At 37.6% G+C, this 25,784-nt stretch overlaps 1 protein-coding gene across 2 annotated transcripts in view; it reads left to right on the forward strand.

Annotated features, from left to right (window-relative positions):
* LOC149806376 (uncharacterized) overlaps window positions 1–25,784 on the forward strand; it is a 90,177-nt gene that overhangs the window by 55,815 nt on the left and 8,578 nt on the right. For both annotated transcript variants that reach the window (XM_089952327.1, XM_089952335.1), the window contains exons 8-12: window positions 3,698–3,757; window positions 6,552–6,599; window positions 17,635–17,754; window positions 18,231–18,332; window positions 21,989–22,086. In XM_089952327.1, the coding sequence (XP_089808453.1) occupies window positions 3,698–3,757; window positions 6,552–6,599; window positions 17,635–17,754; window positions 18,231–18,332; window positions 21,989–22,086 (428 nt within the window). The remainder of the gene's footprint in view (window positions 1–3,697; window positions 3,758–6,551; window positions 6,600–17,634; window positions 17,755–18,230; window positions 18,333–21,988; window positions 22,087–25,784) is intronic.

Here is a 25,784-nt window from a genome sequence, read left to right on the forward strand (position 1 = left end):
TTGTTGGTAAGGTTAATTCATAAACAAAAGCTGTTAAGTTGTGTTTGTTAAAAGATACTGGACAACAGCAGCTGATGTCACCAAAGTGCTGATGGTGAGAACATTACCATTGCCTTGAATACTGATCACAGTAATGAAAAATGAAAGTTTCTTAAAAGTAACACTGGCTTTTTTGCACCTAAAATGGTTTGAAACAAGTACAAAACTACATGTAGAATACAAGAATATTTTTATTTAGTTAATTAAATAGCATCATCCTAATACTGAGTTGTTTGCCATCTTGGTGGAGTATGCCATTGCCCCATTTCCCTTCCTGAACATACTACATACTTTACCTACAGCTACAGTTAAGTCTGTGGAAATGGATGAAACTGCAACTTCTTGTCTGGAGTTACAGGTGCATTGCTTGGGACAGCAAGCAACAACAGAGCTGATTACCTTGGGCCAATTTGTCCTTGTCGGTCTGTCTTCTTTGATTCAGTTGAGAATTTCAACATTTTTGGGGAGTATTCACCCAATTCTTGACATTCCAGTGGGTTCATGTCTTCAAATGGTCTGATTATGACCTTTAGGCCTGTAAGTCTGGGTGCTTAGGGTTTATATATTACTTGAATGAACTGTTCCATCACTCAATATGATGCCATATCTGCTGTTGACTGTACAGTCCAGCCATCCTGTTCTAGACCCATACCATTCAGTGGCCGAATGGGTTCTCTAGCTTCTTTTCCTGTTCCTGGCCAGGTAAAGCCATGGAATGGTGACAGTGGGATCTCTGTAATAGATCTGTCTGTCTGCCTAACATTAATAATATTCCAGTAAAATAGGTCCTCTTTACTGCCATCCGTATGCATGACACTGTACTGACTGATTTTGATTTTGACAAGTCATCCTTACCACTTCAGTGACCACATTGTATGGATGTTGCTTGGCATTTATTCATGGCTTACCCTCTCAGACAGTACCTTGACAGTCTTAGAGACAATGGCTATGCCTCATGTATGTCTCTGGGATTTTATTATCTAAATGTTGATTTTGGTTCTGACTAGGACAGCCCACACATTGATAAGGCTGTGGAGCAGAGTTGGTATGGTTTTAAGGCTGCAATACAAGAAATATATTGGGTTCTGCTGAATTTCTATCATCCACCTGTTAGACACTCTCCTACAGGGACAAGCCACAGCCAGAATTTACAGCAAAGAAGTCAGCCCCTCCATCTGTCCTCTCCCACAATCTGGGAAAATCAACAAAACTGCTGAGAGGTTATTTGCCAAGATCAGTGACCAGGCAGTTCAAAAGCCATTTGCATCCTTTACATTCTGATTCTTGACAGATCTGATGCTTGATAAGAAGTGCGCTGCAGTCAATCAGATTTCTCTTGTTTACTATAAAGTGAATAAATTCGTTCTGCTCTGAAGCTTGTTGGCAATATAATAGCCAAGTCTTAGTTGTTGGATTTGGCATCTCTGGTGATCTTCAGGCTTGTGGAGAAGCCAGGCACTGAGCACACACAGGACTCCACAGCTAGGATACCAAAGGTGAATAATGGAGTGGTCTACCATGCGGTGGTGAATGCTTTGATGGTTTCTGCCAACCCTGACTTTGGGTGATGGGATGCATGCTTACAAGAGACAAAGGGATATGGGATTATATGCTATACAAACCTCATACCAGCATTGATTCCAACTCTATATACAAGATGGTGTGCTTATCAGTCTTGGAGGAAGACTTTTGAGTGATATGAAACACAGTTTCTCTACCACCAAGCCTCAACCCTCTCTCACTTGATTAATGTTCCCAACCACCCACAGACAGCCTTCCAGTAAATGCCAGACTATTGCAATTCAAAGAACATTGGATAGATCTCCTCGTGCAAAGCAAGTGGACAGTCCAAATCATTGTTTTGCTAACCCTCACCCATTTCATCCTATTACTGATGGAATTACCAAGGGACTCTAAATGGTACACATTTACAGCAAGAGATTAGGATGCTTATCAAGAAGTAGGCAGTGGAGAATGTTCAGAATCCACCAAAAGACTTCTGATGATGTCTGCTTGATCTTAAATGCAAGTGGTGCCAATCTGGTATCTAGTATATCGACCACAATAGCTAATTTGAAAATCTTGCTATCTCTGAAAAAGATCAGCAGTTTAAAGGAAGAAATCCTCTTATCTTGAATTCCTGGAAACTCTTGTCAACCAGTAAAATATCAGTCCTTTAAAGGTATTTTTATCTAGTGTGGAGGTGGAACCTCTTGCATGTTCATTGGTTCTTATCTAAACCTCCTTATGGATTTTTGAGTGAAGCTTCTTCGAGAACTTTACCCATGAAACAGTCTTCTCTCCTTAGCATCACTGAGGATGATGAATGAAATTCATGCCTTGTTAGTCAGAAAGTGTTCTTTACAGTTCAGAGGTTACTGTTGGTGTCTGGCAAAGAATCAACGACTTTGAAATTCCTTGTTTCGTTTGTATCTGCTGGTGATGATCAAGATAGACTGTATTGGCCAGCTAGAGCTTTATGATTCTGAATGTCAAAAGGGTTGTAATCATTTTTATTTCTCCCTTGCAAAGGTACCTCGGATATTTCAACAGCATCCATCTGAAGAAACTGAAAACCTAGGAGTCCAAGGCTATTGCTGCATCTTGGACCTTTTTTAATCAATTTTCTGATGATTTCATCAAAGTCACCTTTTGGTAATCTTGCTCTACTTTCTCATTTTACCATCTATCAATATCACACCAGAGTGAGGGAATGTATGCTTTGTGCCCAAATATACAAGACAACAGATTTTATAACCATTATTAAGTCTGCAGTGGGGTACCCTACTGACAGCAATGGTAACTTCAGCAGCCAGCATGTTGGCAAATTCCGCATTGCATTAATAGCCAGTAACGTATCACTGCTATTAATATGTAGTTTTGGGGGTAGGTGGAAAAACAGTTTTAAGTATGAAACACATTCCTATAAATACTGTCCATTTCCCTTTCCATTTTGGCATCCTTCTCAGTCTCAGTCCAAATCAAAGGAAAGTTTTTGGATTGCTCTAAGTTGACAAAGGTACCAGATTGGGATCATGTTTTTTTCTTCTTTTTTTTTTCTAGACGAGCAGTTATTATTGGAGTAGTGAAGAATCTCCATGGACTGGAGACTAGTGCGAAGAAAAGATATAGCAATGCAATACCAGCAGGTAAGTATTATATAATTAAAATTAGTTTAGTCTCTGACCCCCTCACTCTAGACAAAACTTTGTTGATGGCTAGCACTTAATGTAATATTACAAAATCTATAGCTTTTGGGCACTCAGAGTCAGAGGTCATGGACATGGTAAGTAAGATAGGAAAATAATAATTTCAGAAGAACAAGTTAAATTCCAGACCACATTCGCTGACCAAAAGTCAAATTTGTTGACACCCATTTGTCAGTAATCTCCCAAATCAACCATACCATACTAGTACCTACATTGAGAACTGTTAATCACGTAATGGGTATATGCAGTTCATATTACTCTTATTAACCAATAGCAGTGTAATGGATGTTTTTTGCAAGGCATGTATAGTGTGAGTGCATTTGAGACCGGTTCACAGATGAAACACCACATTCTGCAGAACTATTTTTTGGTCAGTGCAGCCTCGATATAGCAGTTTAGGGATGTGGCTGAATTCTCAACAAATTCCAATGTTATATTTATTTTTGCAGGCAAAGAGACAGCTGTATGATCGCCAGATGCAGGAGGCCTCGGAAGCAGAAGCAGCCATGGTAAGGACTATTCTGAACCTGAGGGATATGTGAGCTATTAGAAAAGTTTTATTTCAACATCCTATTATCACTGAGTATATTTGCAAGAAAAAAAGTGACATCTCTGCCTTTGCATGAATTTTCCTTCTCAGAATCTTCCTGATGATGTGAAAATAATTTCTTAAATCAGTTGTATCAAAACGTGAAAAGATCACCTTATTTGACAACTACTTTTACTACAGTGATAATAATGTTTGTGTTGTTTAAATACAAGAACGGACCAACTGACAACTCCTTAATTAATGTAATCATTTACTTCATTATTGTACATTGAAGTTGATCATCTATATAATCAATTAAAAAATTAAAGACTCATTACTTTCATTTATTTAGTTCATAAAGGAAATGGACACTTTTTTGCATTTCAGTAATTTTACTGCTTTGACTTTGTGGATTGAATCAAAGGTTGATCCAGTCAGGAGTAGTATCTAAGCTGAGGAAACACAAGTTCATTTAAAACACTGCTAATTAATCATGCCAGATTTGTTTCTTTCAAGGGTTTTGATTGGCCAATAATTTCTTCACTTAGCCCAATATGCATTCAAGCTTTAATAGAACATGCATACATGGGACAGTCATCAGTGAGCACTTACTGAAATATCACACGATGTGAATGAATAAATGGAGAGTCATTAGATTCAAGCATTCAGAATGCCCAGATAAATGTAGATAAAGTGATTAAGTATTAAAATTAGTCATCAGTGAGCACTTACTGAAATATCACACGATGTGAATGAATAAATGGAGGGTCATTAGATTCAAGCATTCAGAATGCCCAGATAAATGCAGATAAAGTGATTAAGTATTAAAATTAGTACTTGCACGACTTGTTTTATAATATAAAAAAAGCACTTGTCCCAGACTAGCACTTTTAAAATATTTACTCCTCCAGCTTCATAAATGAATAGTCTGGGTGTTTGGCTATGGGATTTGATCAGCCCTGATATGTACAATACTCCTTCATTACAGTGCTAGTCATTGGAGTCATAGAATGTACCATCTTATAATGAACTACATTAAACACTGGCATAAATTCACTGCTACATGATGAAATGGGGTCATGATGATACATACATTCTAAAACCCCAGTATTATCCACACATGTCAGGTAGATTGAAAAGGTTTTAATCGAGACATACTATGAGCAACCAAACATTAGTCATTGGAGTGCTCAGATAGTGTTGTATCAGTTGTCTTTGATTTGTTTATCCATTTAGCTGCCAAATAAACACATTAACAAGGTAAATTTCAGTGTTCACTAGGTCTGGTTTACAGATTGTTTCATTGTCTAACAATCAATACAGATGTTGTCAACTAAGCTTAATTCAAAAAAGATGGCTGGGTCCAGTTTACAGTTGCTTTGTTGGATAATCAATAAAGATGTCATGAGCTAAGAGTGTTTGGTCAGTATGTTTTCTCCATTTTTTAATTACTCTATAGGCCTGTTTGATAACAGTTGTTATGCCCATTGACTTATTAATTTCCATGATTTACCTATGATGCACTGTCATTTCTGGTGAGCAAATCTATATAGTAATGGCACCAAACAAAGCTGTGAATGAACTTTGTCACCTGGAAAATTTTAATGTCAAAACATATTTATGGGACACACCATCTATATAAATCACTGTACGTGCAGAAATTCATAATTTGTAGATTTGTAGTTGTTTGATTAATACTTAAAAGCAAAATAAAACTTCAGCATCCAGCCGTACCAGAAATGCATGTTAATTAGCTGTTACATGTTTCTTAGCAAGTCCACTTGTCAATTAATAATTAATTTTTTTAAAGCAGTATAATAAATTTAAATACTGCTGCTGGGTGAAATTATGTGGTATACCATATATATTTAAAAGATGAGTCTAGAGGCAAACTACACAGACCCAGATCTGTCATCACATAATGTGCTGGCAGATCTGGATCTGTTCAATTATTTTAGGAGTAATCAGTAGACTAAACAATAAAGACTCTGATCTGCATGTGATGGCAGATCAAGATCTTTGTTGTTTGCAGTTTGACTCGACTTATAAGTGAGTATATATATTAGTTTTCTCAAAGAAAAATGATTGTGATAATTAATTTATTTGAGAGGAAACTAATTAATCATGGAAAGATGATGCTAAGACTAGAGATGCATCAAATCCAGAACTGAAAAAAGACACATTTTCTGGTGTATTTAGTAAACAGGTATATCAGTGTCACAACTTTTGATATATCCTATGAATGGCTTATATTAAACTATATGCTTGCAACATAATTGTCAGGGGAAAATGTAAGGCAGGAGCCATTAAAATTTCAGGACTTCTGTGATATATAAGGCTTCCTTAAATTACTGTATTTGCTGGACATAACTGCTGGTTCAAAGGTTTTGACCAGCACATACTCTGTCATATAGTATCCCATATGTCAGTATTATTATATTGTCTACAATTTTTTGATGTTATAGTTTTATGTGTAATTTACAGAGTTTTCTGTAATTATACAGCTAGTATTGGTGATGGAGACTTAACTGAATACAATCACGCACAGAAAATTTAAACGATGGGGGTCTGTGTGTCTGCATATGTGCATGCATGTGTTTGTTCTTTGAGGACCAGGTTTCATATGACTTGTTCATTCAAGTTTTTTTTTGTAGTCAGATAATCAATTCATGCTTTGTACTGTTATAATATAGTTCACTCTTGCATCTTTTACATTATAGTTATGTTAAATCTATTTGCACCTCATTTGTTAATGGAATGTATTTCTTTCACAGAGGGAGTTCAATGACCTGCTTACCAAACTCCAGGAAAAGATTCAAGAGGTGAGTTTATTTTCATTGGAATTTGCTGAGAATCTACTGAAGTTTTGTAATGCATGATTTGACTAAAATTTGTAGACGGCTTGCATTAGCGTCAAAGAATACAACTTAGCTTTAAAAGATCAATGGTCAGGATCAGAGGGATGTGAAGAATGAAAATGGTTTCCACAAATTAATTAAACTCCTGTGCATACTTGTGACAGAAAAGACAGTCTAGTCAAGACAGATCAGGAGAAATTTGGTGAGGAGTTTTGCCTTCAAAATAAGGAGGATTTTTCAGCATGCCATCGGACAAACATTACAACTATTGAACCAATTTACGTTTTTTAAAATATTAAAATTTACATATTCTCCCATCAAATCAGTCCTTTCATAGCATTTTCTTGCCATTCATTCTTATACGTACCACAACCATTATTAGCATGTCTGGCAGCTCTCACCAACAGAACTTAGACTCTAAAATAGATCCCTCCAAACCACTGAATAGAATTTAACCAGACTTGACAGAAAGCGTCATGGCATTGAGGCCTTTCACAAATGACACCAATCTGCCATCAGATGTGGCTGTTGATACAACAAGAACAACAGCAAGACCTTAAATAACTTCAGATTAAGTTCCTAACAGAATTTGACCAAATTTGGCTTAAGTGTCATTACTTTGAACTCCTTTCAGATATATACAAGAAATGTAATTCTGCCATCAGATAAGGTTGCTTATGTTTGTTCAGCTGTATAAAAAAAAACTACTGAACAGAATTTGACTGACTTTGACACAGATCATCAAAGGGGTTTTCCAATATTAGACAAATGATGATCTGCAATCAAAATGGGATGAAGATACAGTAAACTAGAGAAACCTGGAAACATTTGTTTTCATAAATTATGGAACCAACAGCACTGGATAGTTTTGTACAGAACACATCCTACTGATACAGATTCCTTGACCAACTGCTCTAGTATTGGTCTGTTAGGTCAGTGAGGTGAGTGATATCAAGCTCATTTGGGTGCTTGTTTATGGATTATGTTTAGTAAACAGGGATTTGCATTTCTCCTTCAAATACGTTCCCCGATCACATTAATGTTAGGGATATAAGCCTGCTACCTCTCGAATCCAGCCCTACTAAAAGACGAAAATTCGTCTTTTCTGTCTATCTCATATAGACCAAAGGGCAATAACTCTTGCCCCTTACCTCCCCTTGCCACCGCCAGGTGTCACTAGTTTTTAAGCTTCGCTTGTACTGATAACACGTACATTATACCTCCAAACAATCCAAGCCATCTTAGCGTTAAATTGGACCATCCGAAGTTAAATTTGGATTTATTGCGTTGGACAATCATTCTTCTACAGATTGTATACATTAACAATTTTTTCAAAATTGAGTGACTTTGTCACCCTTACGGATTTCATCTACTGAAGACCATGTTACACACGCTATCGCTGAACTTGTGTTGTCAGTTAAGAGTTAACGCGACACTGACTAATTTCGCTCACTCCGTTAGTAATGGTTGTGGTATTAGCAAATTAATAACATGCTGAATTGCTAATTTGTGCTTTGTTTTCTTTTCTTGTGTTGTTTCAGTACAAATGTCAACCAAATGCATGAAATGCAAAAAGTTCAAAGCAAAAGAAGACAACCATGACTCTTGTATTGTATGTACCAAGTGTACATCATCTATACCATGCAGCGTGTGTAATACTTGGACAGAGCAAATGTAGGCTGATGTAGTCCAGAAGGCAGAAAAAGGGAGGGATAGATGGAATAAGTCGAAGAAAGATAGCATTGATGTCCTCAGTATAAATCTGAAGACAGCCTCCATTGCAAGTCTTGTGGGGGACGTTGGGGTCCCCCCTCCACCTAAAGTTCGTTGTTTGCAACCGTCAGCCACAGTAACATCATCAGCGGCAATGGAGGAAAATAATGTTGACAGGGTACAACAGTACACCTTTGAACAGATGCGTCCTTTGGTCCAGGAAACGATGACGCAGCTATTGACATCAGGCCAGATATTACCCTTATTTCCCTGGCTCGCTTCCACAGCTTTTTCTGACTCTTTGGGGGAATGTTCCCCCAATTTTAGGCTGCCCAGTGGGCGTAAGTCCCCCCGCATGTCTGAGCATGGCCTTCGGGCCTGTAAGTCAGGACGCATGGGGTTTTTATAGGATCCATTTCATTATACAACCTCAACATCACTGGCCGTCCAGCTGTCCCATCATGGGGATCCTGTTGCTAAAACGGTCCGACCAAATATGATTTACGGGGATCTTAGTGATAAATCCGTCCGTCAAGCTGTACCGCCGGCAACATACCAATACTATGGCAAAGATTTTAGTGAGAAATCTGTCCGTCCAGCCAGGCCATTGGAGCAGCTGGTACCAGTGATAGCAGGACCGTCGCCAACATTCAGGCCGACCACAAGCCAGACAAACCAGCTGGCAGGGCCGGCCGCCCATATGTTCATGGCTTATCCACAAGGCAGAGTTAGTGACAGTGTCAAGGCTGACGGAATCGCGTCATCTATGCCACCTAGTATGCTCTATCCAGAAATGCACGCTATTCCAGAACACGACTCGGCACACAGTGAGGGTAATGAAGCTCCTGCAAATCAGCCGTACACAGATCCAACCATGGAACGGACTGAGTTTGGCTTCAAGGCGGCAGTGAAGAAATTTATAGGTGTTGGCAACTTCAGAATGCCCTCCACCTCCTACCACCACTCAAGACTACAAAGTTAAGATGTCTGTAGATCTTGAAGGGGAGGAAGAGACGCCGTCCTTTCGGCTCCTTCCCCAGTCGGCAAAACTTAAGGAGATCAGTGATCGTCTATCAGGATGAATAGGTGATCCGGGGAATGCTAAGGCGTTCTTTTCAGAAAGCCAAGTACCAGCGACGTTCTCGGGTCGCTGGTACAAAACTCATTCAGACGCCTTCAGTACGGATCTTCCGGCCCTGGACAAAAATATGGCAGCAGTTCACATGTCCGCTCCACTGTTTTACAAAGTGGACAAAAATGTGTTCATGCCACGTCAAAGCTAGTCTGGAACGTAGTCGCTACGTCTTCAATGTTAGACTTGGCTTCATTAGCCATTTTCCGACTCGCAGAAAAATCTGACAATGACCATGCTTGGGAAGCGACGGCCCGGATTGCTAGAGTTATTAACAGGGCAGCTCACCATTCCATGGCTAATGCATTGACTGCTTCTGCCAACTTAGACCTGATACAACGTGACACATGTCTGCGGTCCATGTTGCTCAAGCCCCATCATACTCTGGCTTTACGGATGACTCCGTTTGGGTCGCCTTTACTCTTTGGAGAAAAATTGAAGAAGTTCAGAAGCAGGCAGCTCAGGAACTGCCCCTCCAACTCACCGCCCAACCCTCACAGGTGTTTAGAAAAAATCAGCCCCTGCCACAGCGGAGGGATGATTGGCGGACCAGGGACAAGGGATCCTTACAATCAAATGTGCAGTATAGATCCCAACCCAATGCCGGGAGACAACAGTCTAATCAAGCTAGGAGGCAACCATACAGAGGCAGTAAGAAACAAAGTTTCTCCGTCTTCAATCCTCCTAACTCTAAAAGTTGACAGACCCTCCCCACCACCCGCGGACAGCCTATCTGTGGGCGGCCACCTCCTGCAATTTCAGGACCACTGGACCACCTTTTTTCCTCAGAACAATTGGGTGATCCAGGTCATTTCAGAGGGGCTTCGGATTTCATTTATCCAACCCCCTCCCCTGTCCTCCTCTCCCCTCTTCACGGACGTACCGTCCGATCGGGAGAAGGATACCTTTCTACAACAGGAGATACGGTTGCTCATAGAAAAACAAGCGGTGGAGATTGTGAAAAAACTGCATTCGCCGGGGTTTTATTCCAGGCTGTTTCTTATCCAGAAGGCAAACGGCAAGTTGAGGCCGAACATCAACCTAAGTCGCCTCAACCACCAAAATTCAATATGGAAACGGCGAGATCAGTCTGTCTTTCCATCCGGCAGGATGAGTATGCTGTCAGTCTAGATATGACCAACGCATATTTTCACGTCCCTATCCACCCCGCGTCACGGAAATTTCTCCGATTCGCTTACCGTGACGCGGTTTATCAGTTCCAGGTCCTACCCTTTGGCCTCAACATCAGCCCTTGGGCTTTTACCAAGGTTATGGATTGCGTCGTCACCCTGTTCCGCTCGACTTCATCTACAGGGACGGCAGTGTACTTGGACGACATCCTCCAGAAACATATGGTAAGTTCTGTTCTGCTCAAAGGCAAAATGATCTTTTAGCACTTTTAGATCATCTAGGCTTTCTCGTGAACTGGAAAAAGTCCGATCTCCGTCCATCCCAGCGTTTTGTCCATCTGGGTATGGAGTTTCTCACCGATCTGAATCTGGTATGGCTTCCTCGCGCTCGCGTAATCCGGATCGTCGAACTCATCAAGTCCGTTTCCAACAGGACGTTGATTTCAGCGAGAGAATTCTTGCAACTCCTCGGATTATTCAATGCGGTGGTGGACTTGATCCCGCTTGGCCATCTTTTTATGCGTCCCTTACAAATGACGTTACTGGCACAATGGCGCCCCTTTTCAAGTCCCCTCACTCAAACAATAATGATCATGCCCGAGATACGATCATTCCTGCGTCAGTGGCACAACTCCGGTTGGCTGTCCACGGGGATTCCTCTGGAGATGCCCCAAGCGGAGATAACGGTATGTACCAACGCCAGTACCTACGGTTGGGGTTCCGACCTGTTGCCAGACTTCGCTACAGTCAGCAGCACGTGGGAGCCAGGGAGAGGCCTCTCCACATCAACCTTTTAGAAATGAGGGCTGTCATCAATGCCTTTCATTTCTGGAAGGATCAACTCTCAGGAAAAACTGTCCTCATTATGTCAGACAACTCTGTCGTGGTGACTTACCTCCTCAAACAAGGGGGCACCAAATCACCAGACCTGTGCATTCTGATCTGGCAGTTTCTACGTTGGTGCAACAACCTCCACATCAACGTACAAATCAGACACATTCCCGGCAGACTCAATGTCTTGGCCGACACTCTGTCCAGGAAAGGTCAAGTCATTCACACGGAATGGTCACTCCATCAATCAGTCTTTCTTCGGATTTGCACACTTTGGGGGCGTCCGATGATCGATCTTTTTGCGACAAGGTGGAATCGCAAGTTGCCCACCTTCGTCTCTCCGGTTCCAGACCCAGAGGCTTGGGCCGTGGACGCTCTGTCAATCTGCTGGGAGGGGTTGTGGGCATTCGCCTACCCTTCCACGGTTTTGGTACTGAAAATAATCCAGAGGTTAAGGGGTCAGAACTGTCAGATGATTCTGATTGCCCCTCTCAGATGGAACAAGTCCTGGGTCACCAATCTACTTGATCTAGCGATAGATCTACCCAGGAAGATTCCAACCAGCCCAAATCTTCTCAAACAACCGCGGTCACGGGTGTTCCACCCCTGCCCGGACCGTCTTCTTCTTCACGCTTGGCTCTTGTCCGGACAGCCTTGCGAGACAATTTAAACCTTCGATTGTGGAGAGAATCTCAAGAGCAGGAAGGCCCTCCACTCTGAAGGCTTACGAGGGAAAGTGGTGTGTTTTCAGGGACTGGTGCCATATCAATAACATCGTCCCTTTGAGAGTCTCAGTCCCTCAACTGGCTGACTTTTTTCTCTGGCTTTTCGAGGAGAAACAGTTGGCCCCAATTACTATCAAAGGCTACCGCTCCATGATATCAGACACATTCCGCCATCATGGTAGATGTGATATTGGGCATAACAAAGATCTATCAGATCTTTTAGCCAATTTTGATTTCAATCGACCAAAATCCCTCACCCTGTTTCCAAAATGGAATCTGTCCTGGGTTTTAACATGGCTCAATTCAGACAAATTTGAACCTTTAGTCCACACTTCATTAAAGCTACTATCATACAAAACATGTTTCTTGATAGCCTTAGCTTCAGCATGCAGGGTGAGCGAGTTACATGCCCTTTCCAGTGACCCGAACTTTCTTCAGTTCAGATCAGATGGTTCGGTGGTCCTCCTGATGCAACCAGGCTTTGTAGCTAAAATTAGGTTACCATCCATTGGCAATCAAAGAATCGTCATTCGCTCACTCTCTTCCATAGATAAGTCAAGAGCAACAGCCATGCAAGATCCTGTTCGTGCACTCAAGCACTATTTAAAATGCACAGAGGCGTGTCAGGACACACGTAAGCAGATAAAGTCAGAAGAGTCAAAACAGACGTGCATGTATGTAGACAATTAAATGGATAGGTATAAAGGGTTACATGGCAGGATAGATTACTGCCATTGCTATGTGAAATTGAAAGAAAAAGCTAAGAAAGGGTTATGTCGGGTTGAGGGACAGCAAGAAGCCATTGAACTTCATGGGTTTGGAATTTCATTTTGTGAAACTGTACTGGAGGTAATTTAGGTCTAAGTGTACTGCACAAACTTAGTTGAACATAATGTTTACTAGCATTGCATCAGTCTCTGATCAGACTTCTGAACTTTTTAAGTGCATGATATCTAACTTGTTAATAACAGTACATAATATTTTCTTACACCCTACTGAAAATTGGTCACATGGGAAAATATTGACTGCCTTTCTGAGACAGTCTTGTTAGGGCTATCAGATCTGGAGAGATGAGATGTCAGTGATATGTAAAGGCAAGTGCTTTAGACCATGCGGCTATTTTGTTATGGATTAATGCTGATTGATAGCATGTTGACTACCCAATAAATCAATGTAATATTACCATCCAATTAACTCTTCTGGGAATAATGGCCCAGTTCAACTCCAAGAGGTCTCTGTGATTCCCTGAGGAAGTAAGCAATGATGAGATGTGAATGCTGACTCAAATTTGTGTGTAAGGTCTTGTATTTACAGTCATAAAACCACAAGGCATTTAATTTTGTCAAATTTTACAAGTCAGATCTTAGTTGGATCACTTTTAGATAACATAATTCAATAGACATCAGATCATTCACTGTGGTAGTTTAATCACAGTGGTAGTGCAATCACTATGATAGTATAATCACAATGATATTGTAAGCACTGGTAGTGTAATCACAGTGTTAGTGTAATCACAGTGGTAGTGTAATCACATTGGTAGTGTAATCACTGTGATAGTATAATCACAATGATATTGTAATCACTGGTAGTGTAATCACAGTGTTAGTGTAATCACAGTGGTAGTGTAATCACTATGATAGTATAATCACAATGATTGTATAATCACTGGTAGTGTAATCACAGTGTTAGTGTAATCACAGTGGTAGTGTAATCACTATGATAGTGTAATCACAATGATAGTATAATCACTGGTAGTGTAATCACAGTGGTAGTGTAATCACAGTGGTAGTGTAATCACTATGATAGTATAATCACAATGATTGTATAATCACTGGTAGTGTAATCACAGTGTTAGTATAATCACAGTGGTAGTGTAATCACTATGATAGTGTAATCACAATGATAGTATAATCACTGGTAGTGTAATCACAGTGGTAGTGTAATCACAGTGGTAGTGTAATCACTATGATAGTATAATCACAATGATTGTATAATCACTGGTAGTGTAATCACAGTGTTAGTGTAATCACAGTGGTAGTGTAATCACTATGATAGTATAATCACAATGATAGTATAATCACTGGTAGTGTAATCACAGTGGTAGTGTAATCACTATGATAGTATAATCACAATGATTGTATAATCACTGGTAGTGTAATCACAGTGTTAGTGTAATCACAGTGGTAGTGTAATCACTATGATAGTATAATCACAATGATAGTATAATCACTGGTAGTGTAATCACAGTGGTAGTGTAATCACTATGATAGTATAATCACAATGATTGTATAATCACTGGTAGTGTAATCACAGTGTTAGTGTAATCACAGTGGTAGTGTAATCACTATGATAGTGTAATCACAATGATAGTATAATCACTGGTAGTGTAATCACAGTGGTAGTGTAATCACAGTGGTAGTGTAATCACTATGATAGTATAATCACAATGATTGTATAATCACTGGTAGTGTAATCACAGCGTTAGTGTAATCACAGTGGTAGTGTAATCACTATGATAGTATAATCACAATGATAGTATAATCACTGGTAGTGTAATCACAGTGTTAGTGTAATCACAGTGGTAGTGTAATCACTATGATAGTATAATCACAATGATAGTATAATCACTGGTAGTGTAATCACAGTGGTAGTGTAATCACTATGATAGTATAATCACAATGATATTGTAATCACTGGTAGTGTAATCACAGTGTTAGTGTAATCACAGTGGTAGTGTAATCACTATGATAGTATAATCACAATGATAGTATAATCACTGGTAGTGTAATCACAGTGGTAATGTACATTTGGACAAAAAAATTCATTTAAATAACCATTTGTGCAAAGAATTTGATAGAAACATGGACTGAAATTTAATGATATGGGTTCAACTGTACATAGAGGTTTCAGAAACACTCAATGGCTATACAAATAATAACTTGTCAGCTTGTGTAGAAATCCTTGAGAAACACTCAATGGCTATGCAAACAATAACTTGACTCACAGCTTGTAAACAAATCCTTGAGAAGTACTCCGGCATCTTTACAATACAAGCAATAGTCAACAAAGCCTCAAGAAACACTAAGTGGTTTCACATTTAAAATGTCACTAATTATTATTGCATTATTATCTTCCTGATTCCCTATTACACTGGACTGTAAGGATTTATTATTATTATTATTATTATTAGGTCTGCAGGAAGCACTTGGCTTCGAAAGATATAAAAAAAATAATGTCAATCTGCAATTAAGCCACTTAGGCAAATGTTTTAGAGTAAAAATGCTGACTTTGACTATCATGACAAAATAATATCCTGAAAATGTACTACTAACATGAATATGTGCATAATATTGGAACTGTTACACCTGATCTGAAATTATTATTTGAAAACATTATTTTCCATGCAAACTTTATAACAGCATTGTGGAATAACTGCAAATTCATAGGTCATTTATAAACAAGAAAGTTACATTTTTTAACTCTGCCTCATGGAATTTGTAGCAAGATTATGGTATACAACATTTTTTTGTGGACAGGGAGAACCTATGATGTGGCTCTTATAAACTAAAACATGTTCGGGCACTGATACTAAAAGGTACTTGTATACCTCAGCGGAATTCAGCACCATACAGGAATAATTCTGCAAGCATGAGCTTATAAGGTCAACATTTCTTCTGATGACAACAAAACTGTACATTAATTAATAAAATACTCAAATAACTAGATTACTAAAATTATTAGCTAAGTGTTAAGTACATTGAATGTAGGTCTAGGTCAGTGGGTCGTGACTACAAAACTGGGTTGTCATGCTGTTTTTAGTGGGCCATTAAGATCACTCATAATAATTTGAAATTTCCTACACAACTGTTTTTTTTATAGCATTTGATGGGTTGCAAGACTAACACCACAAAACTAATCTGGGTTAGGGTTAAGAACCATGTTGAGAACTTTGAAAATGTTTAGTTTTGGTATAGTAGATACCATCAGCAATTTGTGCAGAAGGGCTTTAAAATTTTTATAAAAGTAAGCTTGCCCAGAGTAAACTGACTGGAAAATTAATCTTGCCTTTGGGAGATTTGAGCTTCTGCCAAAATAGGACAGCATAATACCACACCTAAAGTAAAGACAAAGATAATAACTACAGCAGCCATCCTGAAAATCTTGTTATTATTGCTACTCCTGGAAAGTCATATTGTCATAGGGTTTTCACCAGAAAACTTTGTATGCATTTCTGGTTGATCATAAATGTGGCTGATCTGATAGCCTCAGTGGAAGCCATCTTGAAAATATTGTTATCTCTACTCCTCCTAAATAGATGGTTATATGAACATGGTGTTTCACTAAAGACTTTTATGATGTCTACTTGGTCCCAAATTAAAGTGGTGCCAAGCCAATCTGATCTCCAAAATGACTTCCACAATGGCTGTCTTGAAAGTATTGTTGTTCCCTTTGTGGGGGTAGGTGGGGGGTGAGGGTGGGGTTTTCACTGGAAGACCTCTTATGATATTTGGTGCAAATGAAAATGGTTTTGATCTGAGGTCACCACAGCAACCAGCTTGAAATATTATCACTAATCATCCTGATTAGATAGATATATCAATGTGGAGCTATTTCTAAATAACTTCTTATGATGTCTGTTTGGTCCTAAAGGTGCCATTCATGCATTCATTGTGCCTGCCACCTTGAAAATCATGTTATCACTATTTCTCATGAATTAATGGTCATATCAGCATGGGCTTTTCACTAAAAATAATTATGGCGATGTCTGGTTGGTCAGAACAAAAATGGTGCCGATATGACTACCATAATGGCCATCCTGAAAGTCTTATAACTACTTTTCCAAGATCACTGGTCATATCGACATTGTGCTTTCACCAAAAGACTTCTTATACGTCTAGTTTTACTAAATAGAAATGGTGCCAATCTGATACTGATTATGGCCACCATGGCATCCACTGGTTATCCTGGCAGATTGTTAGATATTGTTAAAATAACTTCAATTTCCATTTGCAGTATTTTGGTGCATGTTTGCCATACTTCATATGACTACTAGCTCACTTCCTGGACTTGTAATTGGTTAAAAAAAATACCTATTTTATATGTTTTATAATTCAGTTTCAAAAGCTGGTATTGTCTGCTCTGGCAAAATTTGTTTTCCCTGATTTAATAACTGCTATGGTTTACTTTTGACTAGGAGCAGCCATTTTATCAGCTGTCTGCTTTAGATAATGCATATATACCTACATCAGAGGTATAAAGTGAATATTCAGTATATTGTTCATTATATTATTTAGTGCTTCATATCTAGAAAGCAGCCCTTTATACTTGTAAACTTTCATGATCAGTTGTTTCTTTGTAAGGCTGGGATATAAAAATATGACCTTCCTACAATATTTCATTATTTATCATGCAGTGAGGTTTCATGGTAGTTCACTTTTAAAAATAAGGCTGATTTAATTTTTATACAGGCTTCCAATATGATGAGATGTGATAACTGTGGTGGTAAACATAAACGAATTCCCGTGGATCGGCCTTGGTACAATGCAAGATTCTGTGATAGGTGCAACATCAAACATTCAGCTAAGGAGGTAAGACAGGCCAGAGGTACCTAATCTGCCATTTTCTGTTTGGAAGTTGGAATTTTGGCTTCCAAAGTTTCCAAGTTGAAAATTTCATTCCTTAGTCTTCACTTTTATTTAATAAAGTTTAAACATTCTTGTGAATGCTGCTTAAAATCATGCAAAAAGTTGCCCATTAAAGCTTGACTCAAGTAATGTTACTCCAAACTTTAAAATCATACTTAGGATCAACACAGTGTTTTGACTGGTCAGAATGTTTTCAAGCATTTATGATAGAGGGGCCTGACCTTTTTTGATAATATCTCAAAATAGTATGGAAATATAGGAATGTAGTTGCCTTTAAAGTAACTATATGCACCTAAAGAGAACAACAACAAAAAAAATCTTCTTTTATAGTCAACCCAGAAATGGTTAATTAACATAGCCTGCTGGCTCAGTTGTAAATACGTGCATGTGTTTTGATTAAAAATCGTTGCGTATTTCAGGGTGATGTCTGGGCAGAAACATCAATGTTGGGATTCCTCTGGCATTACTATGCATGTATGGAGGGAAATGTCTTTGATATCACTGAGTGGGTAGCATGTAAAGTAAGTGTGCCTTGTAATCTTGCTTCCTGGTTAATTTAAACACATAGTTCAGGCGTGGCTATAATGTTCATTGTGTGTGTGTGTGTGTGTGTGTGTGTGTGTGTGTGTGTGTGTATATATATATATATATATATATATATATATATATATATATATATACATACACATACATACATACACACACACGCCAACCATTATGCTTTAGCATAATCATTACTATTTTTTCTCACCAAATTAGGCTTTATGTAGGTCTGTATATGGACTGTGCTTTTTTGGCTCATTTAAAAGAAAAAGTAATAAAAATTTGTTTTTGTCATTTTTATTATCACCTCTTTAATTTCACTCGTATACAGTTCAAGAATATTCTTGAAAAAATGACTGTAAGAATAGTGTAAGAGTTCTTTCCTTATTTGCTGTTTATAGGAACTATATATGACCCATTTCCAAGAAAACATGGTTTCTTTTAATATGAAATTCCTCACAGATTTGTTATGCTGATAAGCTTCTTAGTTAACAGACCAATCTGCGTTGGTTCGAGTCTCGGGCTTGGCAAATGTGGATATGTGAGAAAGCTTGCCGGTAGCTTCTCGTGGGTCGGTGGTTATTTCCGGGGTTTTCCCAGTTTCTTCCTCCACCATTAATACTGGCCACCATGTATAGCCTATCTTGTGCTGAAAAATGACGTTAAACCCTATAACAACAATAACAGACCAATCTATACTTTTAAAGAAAAATGGTGCCAGATGTTAAGCGAAATGCTTTACATTGCAAGTTCGTGTGAGTTGTGGATGTTATATAATGGAACATGTTAGAGCAGATGGATCTTTTAAAACTTCAAAACCTGTCAGATCAGAAGAAGGACAGATCAACACCATTTTAAAAACTGTAAAAGAATACGAAGTAATACTTCGCTATGAGCACATGATCTTGCTAATTGCAGAATTCCAGTTCATGATCATTCAGCAAAAGTTACATATGCAAACTAGTTAAAGTGAGTGCAAACAAAAATAATTTTTCAGTATATTTTATTTGTATTCTGGTTCTAATCCTTACGAATTTTGCACATTGTGACAAGAATTTTTACCAGAACCAGGTTAGTAGCAAAAATAAATGTATTGTTTTCTTCAAACAAGTTGTAATTCTGGCATATGATATATAGATTACGTTTTTTTATGCTCAAATTAAGCTTTTTGGCCACGTATAATAGCAAATATTTATGTATATATCTCTTGCAGGGTTGGCATGTATGTGTACAATATAAAATTTCCCTGCCTGTCCATCCAGAATGAATATATATATTCATTCTGGATTGACAGGCAGGGAGGTTATGTTGGGTTTGGGTACCCAGCAGCTAACCATCCTTGGGTATTTCACAGTAGTGCAGAACCTCACCGACTGGGTACCTGCCCATCCCTAAAATACATATATCTGTATGTGTGTCACATTTTAGTACCATAAGCCATGTGTAATGCTACATTTGAGGTATACCACATATAACATCATACATATATATATATATATATATATATATATATATATATATATATATATATATATATATATATATATATATATATATATATATATACATATATATATATATATACACACACACATACACACACACCACTCCCTTGATAACTCACGCCCTGATAACTTGCAAACCCACTTATAGGGTCAGTCATGGATCCCTCTTTTTTTATTTATAGAAAGTACCAATAATTTGACCCCTATTTGTTGAACATGAAGAAAATCGTGATCAAAATTGGTAAATGAAACCTTGAGATATCGCTCGTTTCATCATCGAAAATGGTTGATATGGCTGGGAAATTTGAATCAGCATTAAGAAATTATCAACTTTTAATAAGATGTCATGTATTTTGTTACAATTACTTTCCAAACTACATTCTTGGTATACCGTAAATAATGGTATGCAAGGAAATTTTGATCAATAAAAATGTCACTAACTTCTATTTGAGGCAGCACTATAATAAATAAATGCCAGTTAAAAAATTTTTTTTAATCAAGTCAAATGCTTGCTTTAGTTGTTTCTTTGTTCGGTTTAAGTGTAATGCTTATAAATGCAATGTGCCCTGTTGTATTCAAACATGAAATATGTCAATCTACTGTAATCATTTCTGTAAGAACCTAATTAAGTGTTGACAATGTTTTGATACCTACTTTGTGTAAGTATTTGTCGTATTGTTGCACTTAATTAAAAGCTTACCTCCTTGTATTACCACATTAATTAGTGTTTTATATCGAATAAAGGGGTGGTGGAATAAATTAAAAGTTAAAAGGCATGCAAATCCAACCTGCATAAGTGTTAGTGGCCCAGTCAAGTGTCAACTCATTTCAAGCGATCAATTAAGCAGTGTTACAAATTTTTGGGGTGAAAGTAATATAATTAAGCTAATTTAAATTAGCATACTTATTTACAAATGTGATGAAAGAAAGTAAGACAACCAAGCAAAATGAATACTTGATGACATAAAATTCTGTTTCACAGATATTTTTTATTAATGAAAAGCTAGTTTCAGAGTTTGTAGTTAAATTGTAATTATTGAATTGGCACTTAGAGACTTCCTTAGAGATGAGAAGAAGTTTCGCTGTCACTTGCAATGAAATCATTGCATCAATATTTTAACCATTTTAAAACATTTGCTTTCGACGATAGCAGCTGTTTCATTAACTTAGTGTTCTGTTTTTGTGTGTTGTTTTTTGTCGTTATTTTCATATAAAAGGAATCATGTTTGATTTCGAATTTGAAATAGTAGTCTGGTTCCTGATTAGTATGCTCCTTGTGTTGCATTCCACTGTACAAGAGAGCAAAGCAGGGAGCATATGCATCAGGGAACCAGACTACTCAACAACAACTAAAAGCAGTGATGTAGTACACAGTGGGTTTTGTGTGCACGTAATGGTTGTTGAAATAAGTTGGAATAATGTTAATGATCTCTCAGTAGTTTGGCATCTTGCAAATAAAGGTCAGTTTTACATAAAAATGAATAACTTGGTTAGAAAAGCACTTTTAATACTGACGATTATTCCCAAAGCGATTTTAGTACCAGTATTCATCCATTAAACAGGCCAGTTTGCCCCCCACCCTCTTGTGGTTTGCTCTATGTCCAGCGAGGATTGCATCATTTCATATTGTCATGGAGGACCCTGAATAACATAAGCCCATGCTTTTAGTGTGGTCTATGTTTTTGGACCCTGGTGTGCACGAGTTATGGAGGGATAGGTGTATATATATATATATATATGTACACACACACCACATTTAATACAAATTTTAACATTATTTTACCACATTTTCCACATTTAATACCACTTTAGAAATGCCACATAAAAAGTACCACCTTTAACATGTGCCATATTTAGTACATTACATGTATGGCACATTTAGTACCACTGGCATATTTAGTATCATATTGCACATATTCAACATTTAGTGCCATATTACACATATGATATATATTCAGTGGCACATTAGGCATTAGCTACATTTAATACCACATTAGACATGTCATATTTAATTCATTGGACATGTGCAACATTTAATACCATTTTACTATCAATTCTTGCACAATGGAGGATAAATAATTTATACCTGGTTTTGAATGGTCCTGTCAATATTTATTGTTCTTTTACAGAAAGATTTTTTCAAACATATGCAAGCCAATGCACACCATGTCTTTTACCGAATAGCAACTGATGGCAGTCGAGGAGTTGGCCACCATGGCCGCACTGGGCAAGTCAAAATTCATTTATATTAGACATAAAATACTGTGGGTTTTCAGTCTATTCCTTCTTTGCTTCCATCCATCAGCCCCATCATTGCAACCTAACCGGGGGCCCCGAGTGGCCGAGTGGTCTAAAGTGCTCTTCGTTACGGATCACTGCCATCTCACCTCTGTCTGCGGCGGTTCGAGTCTAAGATTCAGCCAATGTGGGTATGTGAGAAAGCTTGCCAGTAGCTTCTCGTGGGTTGGTGGTTCTTTCTGGGGTTTTCCCGGGTTTTTCCTCCACCATTAATACTGGCCACCATGTATAGCCTATCGTGTGCTGAAAAATGGCGTTAAACCCCACAACAACAACAACAACAACAGCAACCTAACCAACAACATTAACCACAAAAGACATAAATAATACACAGATGGAATTGATGTGATACACTGGATTGAACAGTTGTTCTGTTTATCTGTCTGTCCATTCCTCCATTCATCCATTGTATCCACCCATCCATCCATCTGTCTGTCCATCCTTCAATCCTTCCATCCTTTCATCCATTTATCCATCCATTCTTCTATCCATCCATCCAATCCAATCCAATCCAGTCTAATCTAAGCTAATCTATACTAATCATTTAATTTTTATACGTTTTGAAAAATTGTTTTGAAAGCTCCCATAAATTCAAGGTCCCAAAAAATGTGCCAACCATAACTCCCTACGGGACCTTCTTCCAAGTTCATCAAGCAGGTGCAACCTTAACAGTCTGACAAGTGGCCTCTGTTCAAAGCTCCGTTTCATCTGTTATTCACCTGGCATACAGTCAGAGAGACCTAGGGAAAAAGTCCTTAGATTCCTCCTCCTTCTCCAGGAAAGGAGGGAGTTGGCCCTAGGGAGTTGCATCTTTCTCTTTCCAGCATCTCAGTAGATGCTTGTATAGCCCTCTTTTTAGGGTTTTGGTGATGTTTGGGTCCATCCAGTGTAAAGGACAGATGCTGGCTCAGCACATCTTCCCTATCATGGGCCTCCATTTTCTTTCCCCATTCCTGACTCAACTTACGGAAGAAGTAGATGCCCTTATGCAGAAGGGCCGTGGGGTTTTCACTGAAAGACTTTTTACGTTGTCTAGGTTGGTCATAAATACTGATGGTGCCAAAATCAGACAAACGTTATGGCCACCACTGCAGCTATCTTGAAGATATTATTGCAGCACCTCCTCAGCAAAAAGTCATAATGACATGGGGTTTTCACCAAAAGACTTATTATGATGTCCAGTTGGTTTTAAATGAAAATGGTGCTGATCTGATCAGTTATAGGTGCTACACAGTGGCCATCTGGAAGGAAAATCTTATTGCCCCTCCTCCTATATGGATGGTCATATTAGCATGGGGATTTGACTAAAGACTTCTTATAATGTTTTGTTAATACTAAATCAGAATGGTCGTAATCTGATATTCATTATGTGGCCATCTTGTTCTGCTCATTTTTAATGGATAGTTTTTTTTTTTAATGTGGGTTATCATCAGAAGATTTCTTATGGTGCCTGGTGGTCCTAAATGAAAATGACTAATACTGTCTTTAAATTATTTGTTTTTTCTTTTGCTTCTATATGGTTATATAATAATAATCTTAATAATGATGATAAAGACTTTATTTTCCTGGGTGACTCAATTATTTACAACTGAGAACTAATCCACATGAGGCCCTCTATTGTGTTCAATACAAGCTAATACATTTACACATGTACACATAAATATACACATACAAGCAAGTACAGATTACAGAAAATACTAATTACATAAATATACACATATTAGCATGTACAGATTACAGAAAATACTAATTACATAAATATACACTTATAAGCAAGTACAGAAAATACTATAATTACATAAATATACACATATAAGCAAGTACAGATTACAGAAAATACTAATTACATAAATATACACATGTAAGCAAGTACAGAATACAGAAAATAATAATTACATAAATATACACATATAAGCAAGTACAGATTACAGAAAATACTAATTACATAAATATACACATATAAGCAAGTACAGAGTACAGAAAATACTAATTACATAAATATACACTTATAAGCAAGTACAGAAAATATTAATTACATAAATATACACATATAAGCAAGTACAGAGTACATAAAATACTAATTACATAAATATACACATATAAGCAAGTACACTGTACATAAAATACTAATTACATAAATCTACATTGCTGCAGTAATGAAAATGACAAAATTGAGGTAGGTGGTGTAAATTTTACATTTATAAGTACACCAAATTGTAAAAAAAATGATTTGTATTTTTGTTATGATTTCATCCATATAAAACACCTGTTATGGAAGGAAGAGATACTTGGAGCTGATTTAATAGCATGTGGAATGTTGTTCCAAACAAGATCATCTGAAAATTGAAAGCTATTTTTGAATAGCTCTTTTTCTTGTTTGAGTACTGTGAAACTGTGATTTTTAATGATCTTAGATTTGGGGTATCAGTAGATTCTCAACTTGAAAATGGTCTTCATTTGAATGGGGCCAGATTTTGTAGACAACTTGTACATCATTTTGGCCATTCTCAAGAATATTCTTTCATGCATTGGTAATACTAATTAGTAAGCATTGCATTTTGAATATTATTTGCTGATTAAGAATTATTTTACATTTCTTTTCTCAAGTCTGAAAATGTTTCTCATATGTGTAACAGATTTATTTTCCAAATTCTATTGCAGTAGCCATGATGTAGTTAAATTGAAACTTTTGTAAAATATAACTCTGTACATTAATAGAATAAAGGCTTTGATTTTCTTTTGGAGCCAGATATAAGAATTTATAGTCTTTGATATATAATTCATATGATGAAACCACTTCAAGTTATTGTCTACAAATATTCTAAGAATTTTTAACAAAATAAGTCATTTTCAGATCATTGTTATTATAGAGATGTGGGACCTTGAGTGGCTGAGTGGTCTAAAGTGCTCTCTGTTACGGATCACTGTCATGTCACCTCTGTCTGCGTGGATTCAAGTTGCAGATTCAGCCAATGTGGATATGTGATAAAGCTTGCCAGTAGCTTCTTGTGGGTCGGTGGTTCTTTCCGGGGTTTTCCCGGGTTCTTCCTCCACCATTAATACTGGCTGCCATGTATAGCCTATCGTGTGCTGAAAAATGGTGCTAAATCCTACAGTAACAACAACATTATAGAGATGTAGCATATCAGTTTGGAATCTTGCTCTTTTCTTTCCAGTAGTTAACAGCAGGACTTCTGTTTTGTATGGAGGATCATAGCATTTTCCTTGCACCTTATTTGAAGCCTGTTTAGTGCAATTTGAAATTTTTCTCAACTGCAGCTTGATTGTTTTGAGCATATGACAATGTAGTGTCATCAGCATATGTGTAAGTTGATGTGATTGCATCTTCTATTTTTAGAGATTATCATTTTTGAAGAGAACAAATAACAAGGGTTCTAAAGTAGAACCTTATGGTACTCTACAATACAACTTATAATGGCTCCAACTAACATCCTTCATCTAAGGCTCTCAGACAGTTGTCTGTAACAGAGATGAATGCAGTTTCACAGGAAACAACAGTGTTAGGATCATTGTGATGATATTTCACACTGTTATGTTAGTGTACTTGAAAAAAAATCAGTCATGCAAATGGTTATACTATGTAGAATTACGTATCAGCTAATGGTA

The sequence above is a fragment of the Sinohyriopsis cumingii genome, chromosome 1 (genome assembly GCF_028554795.1).
Source record: "Sinohyriopsis cumingii isolate HCF-2022 chromosome 1, ASM2855479v2, whole genome shotgun sequence".
In the NCBI taxonomy this organism is placed as follows: domain Eukaryota; kingdom Metazoa; phylum Mollusca; class Bivalvia; order Unionida; family Unionidae; genus Sinohyriopsis; species Sinohyriopsis cumingii.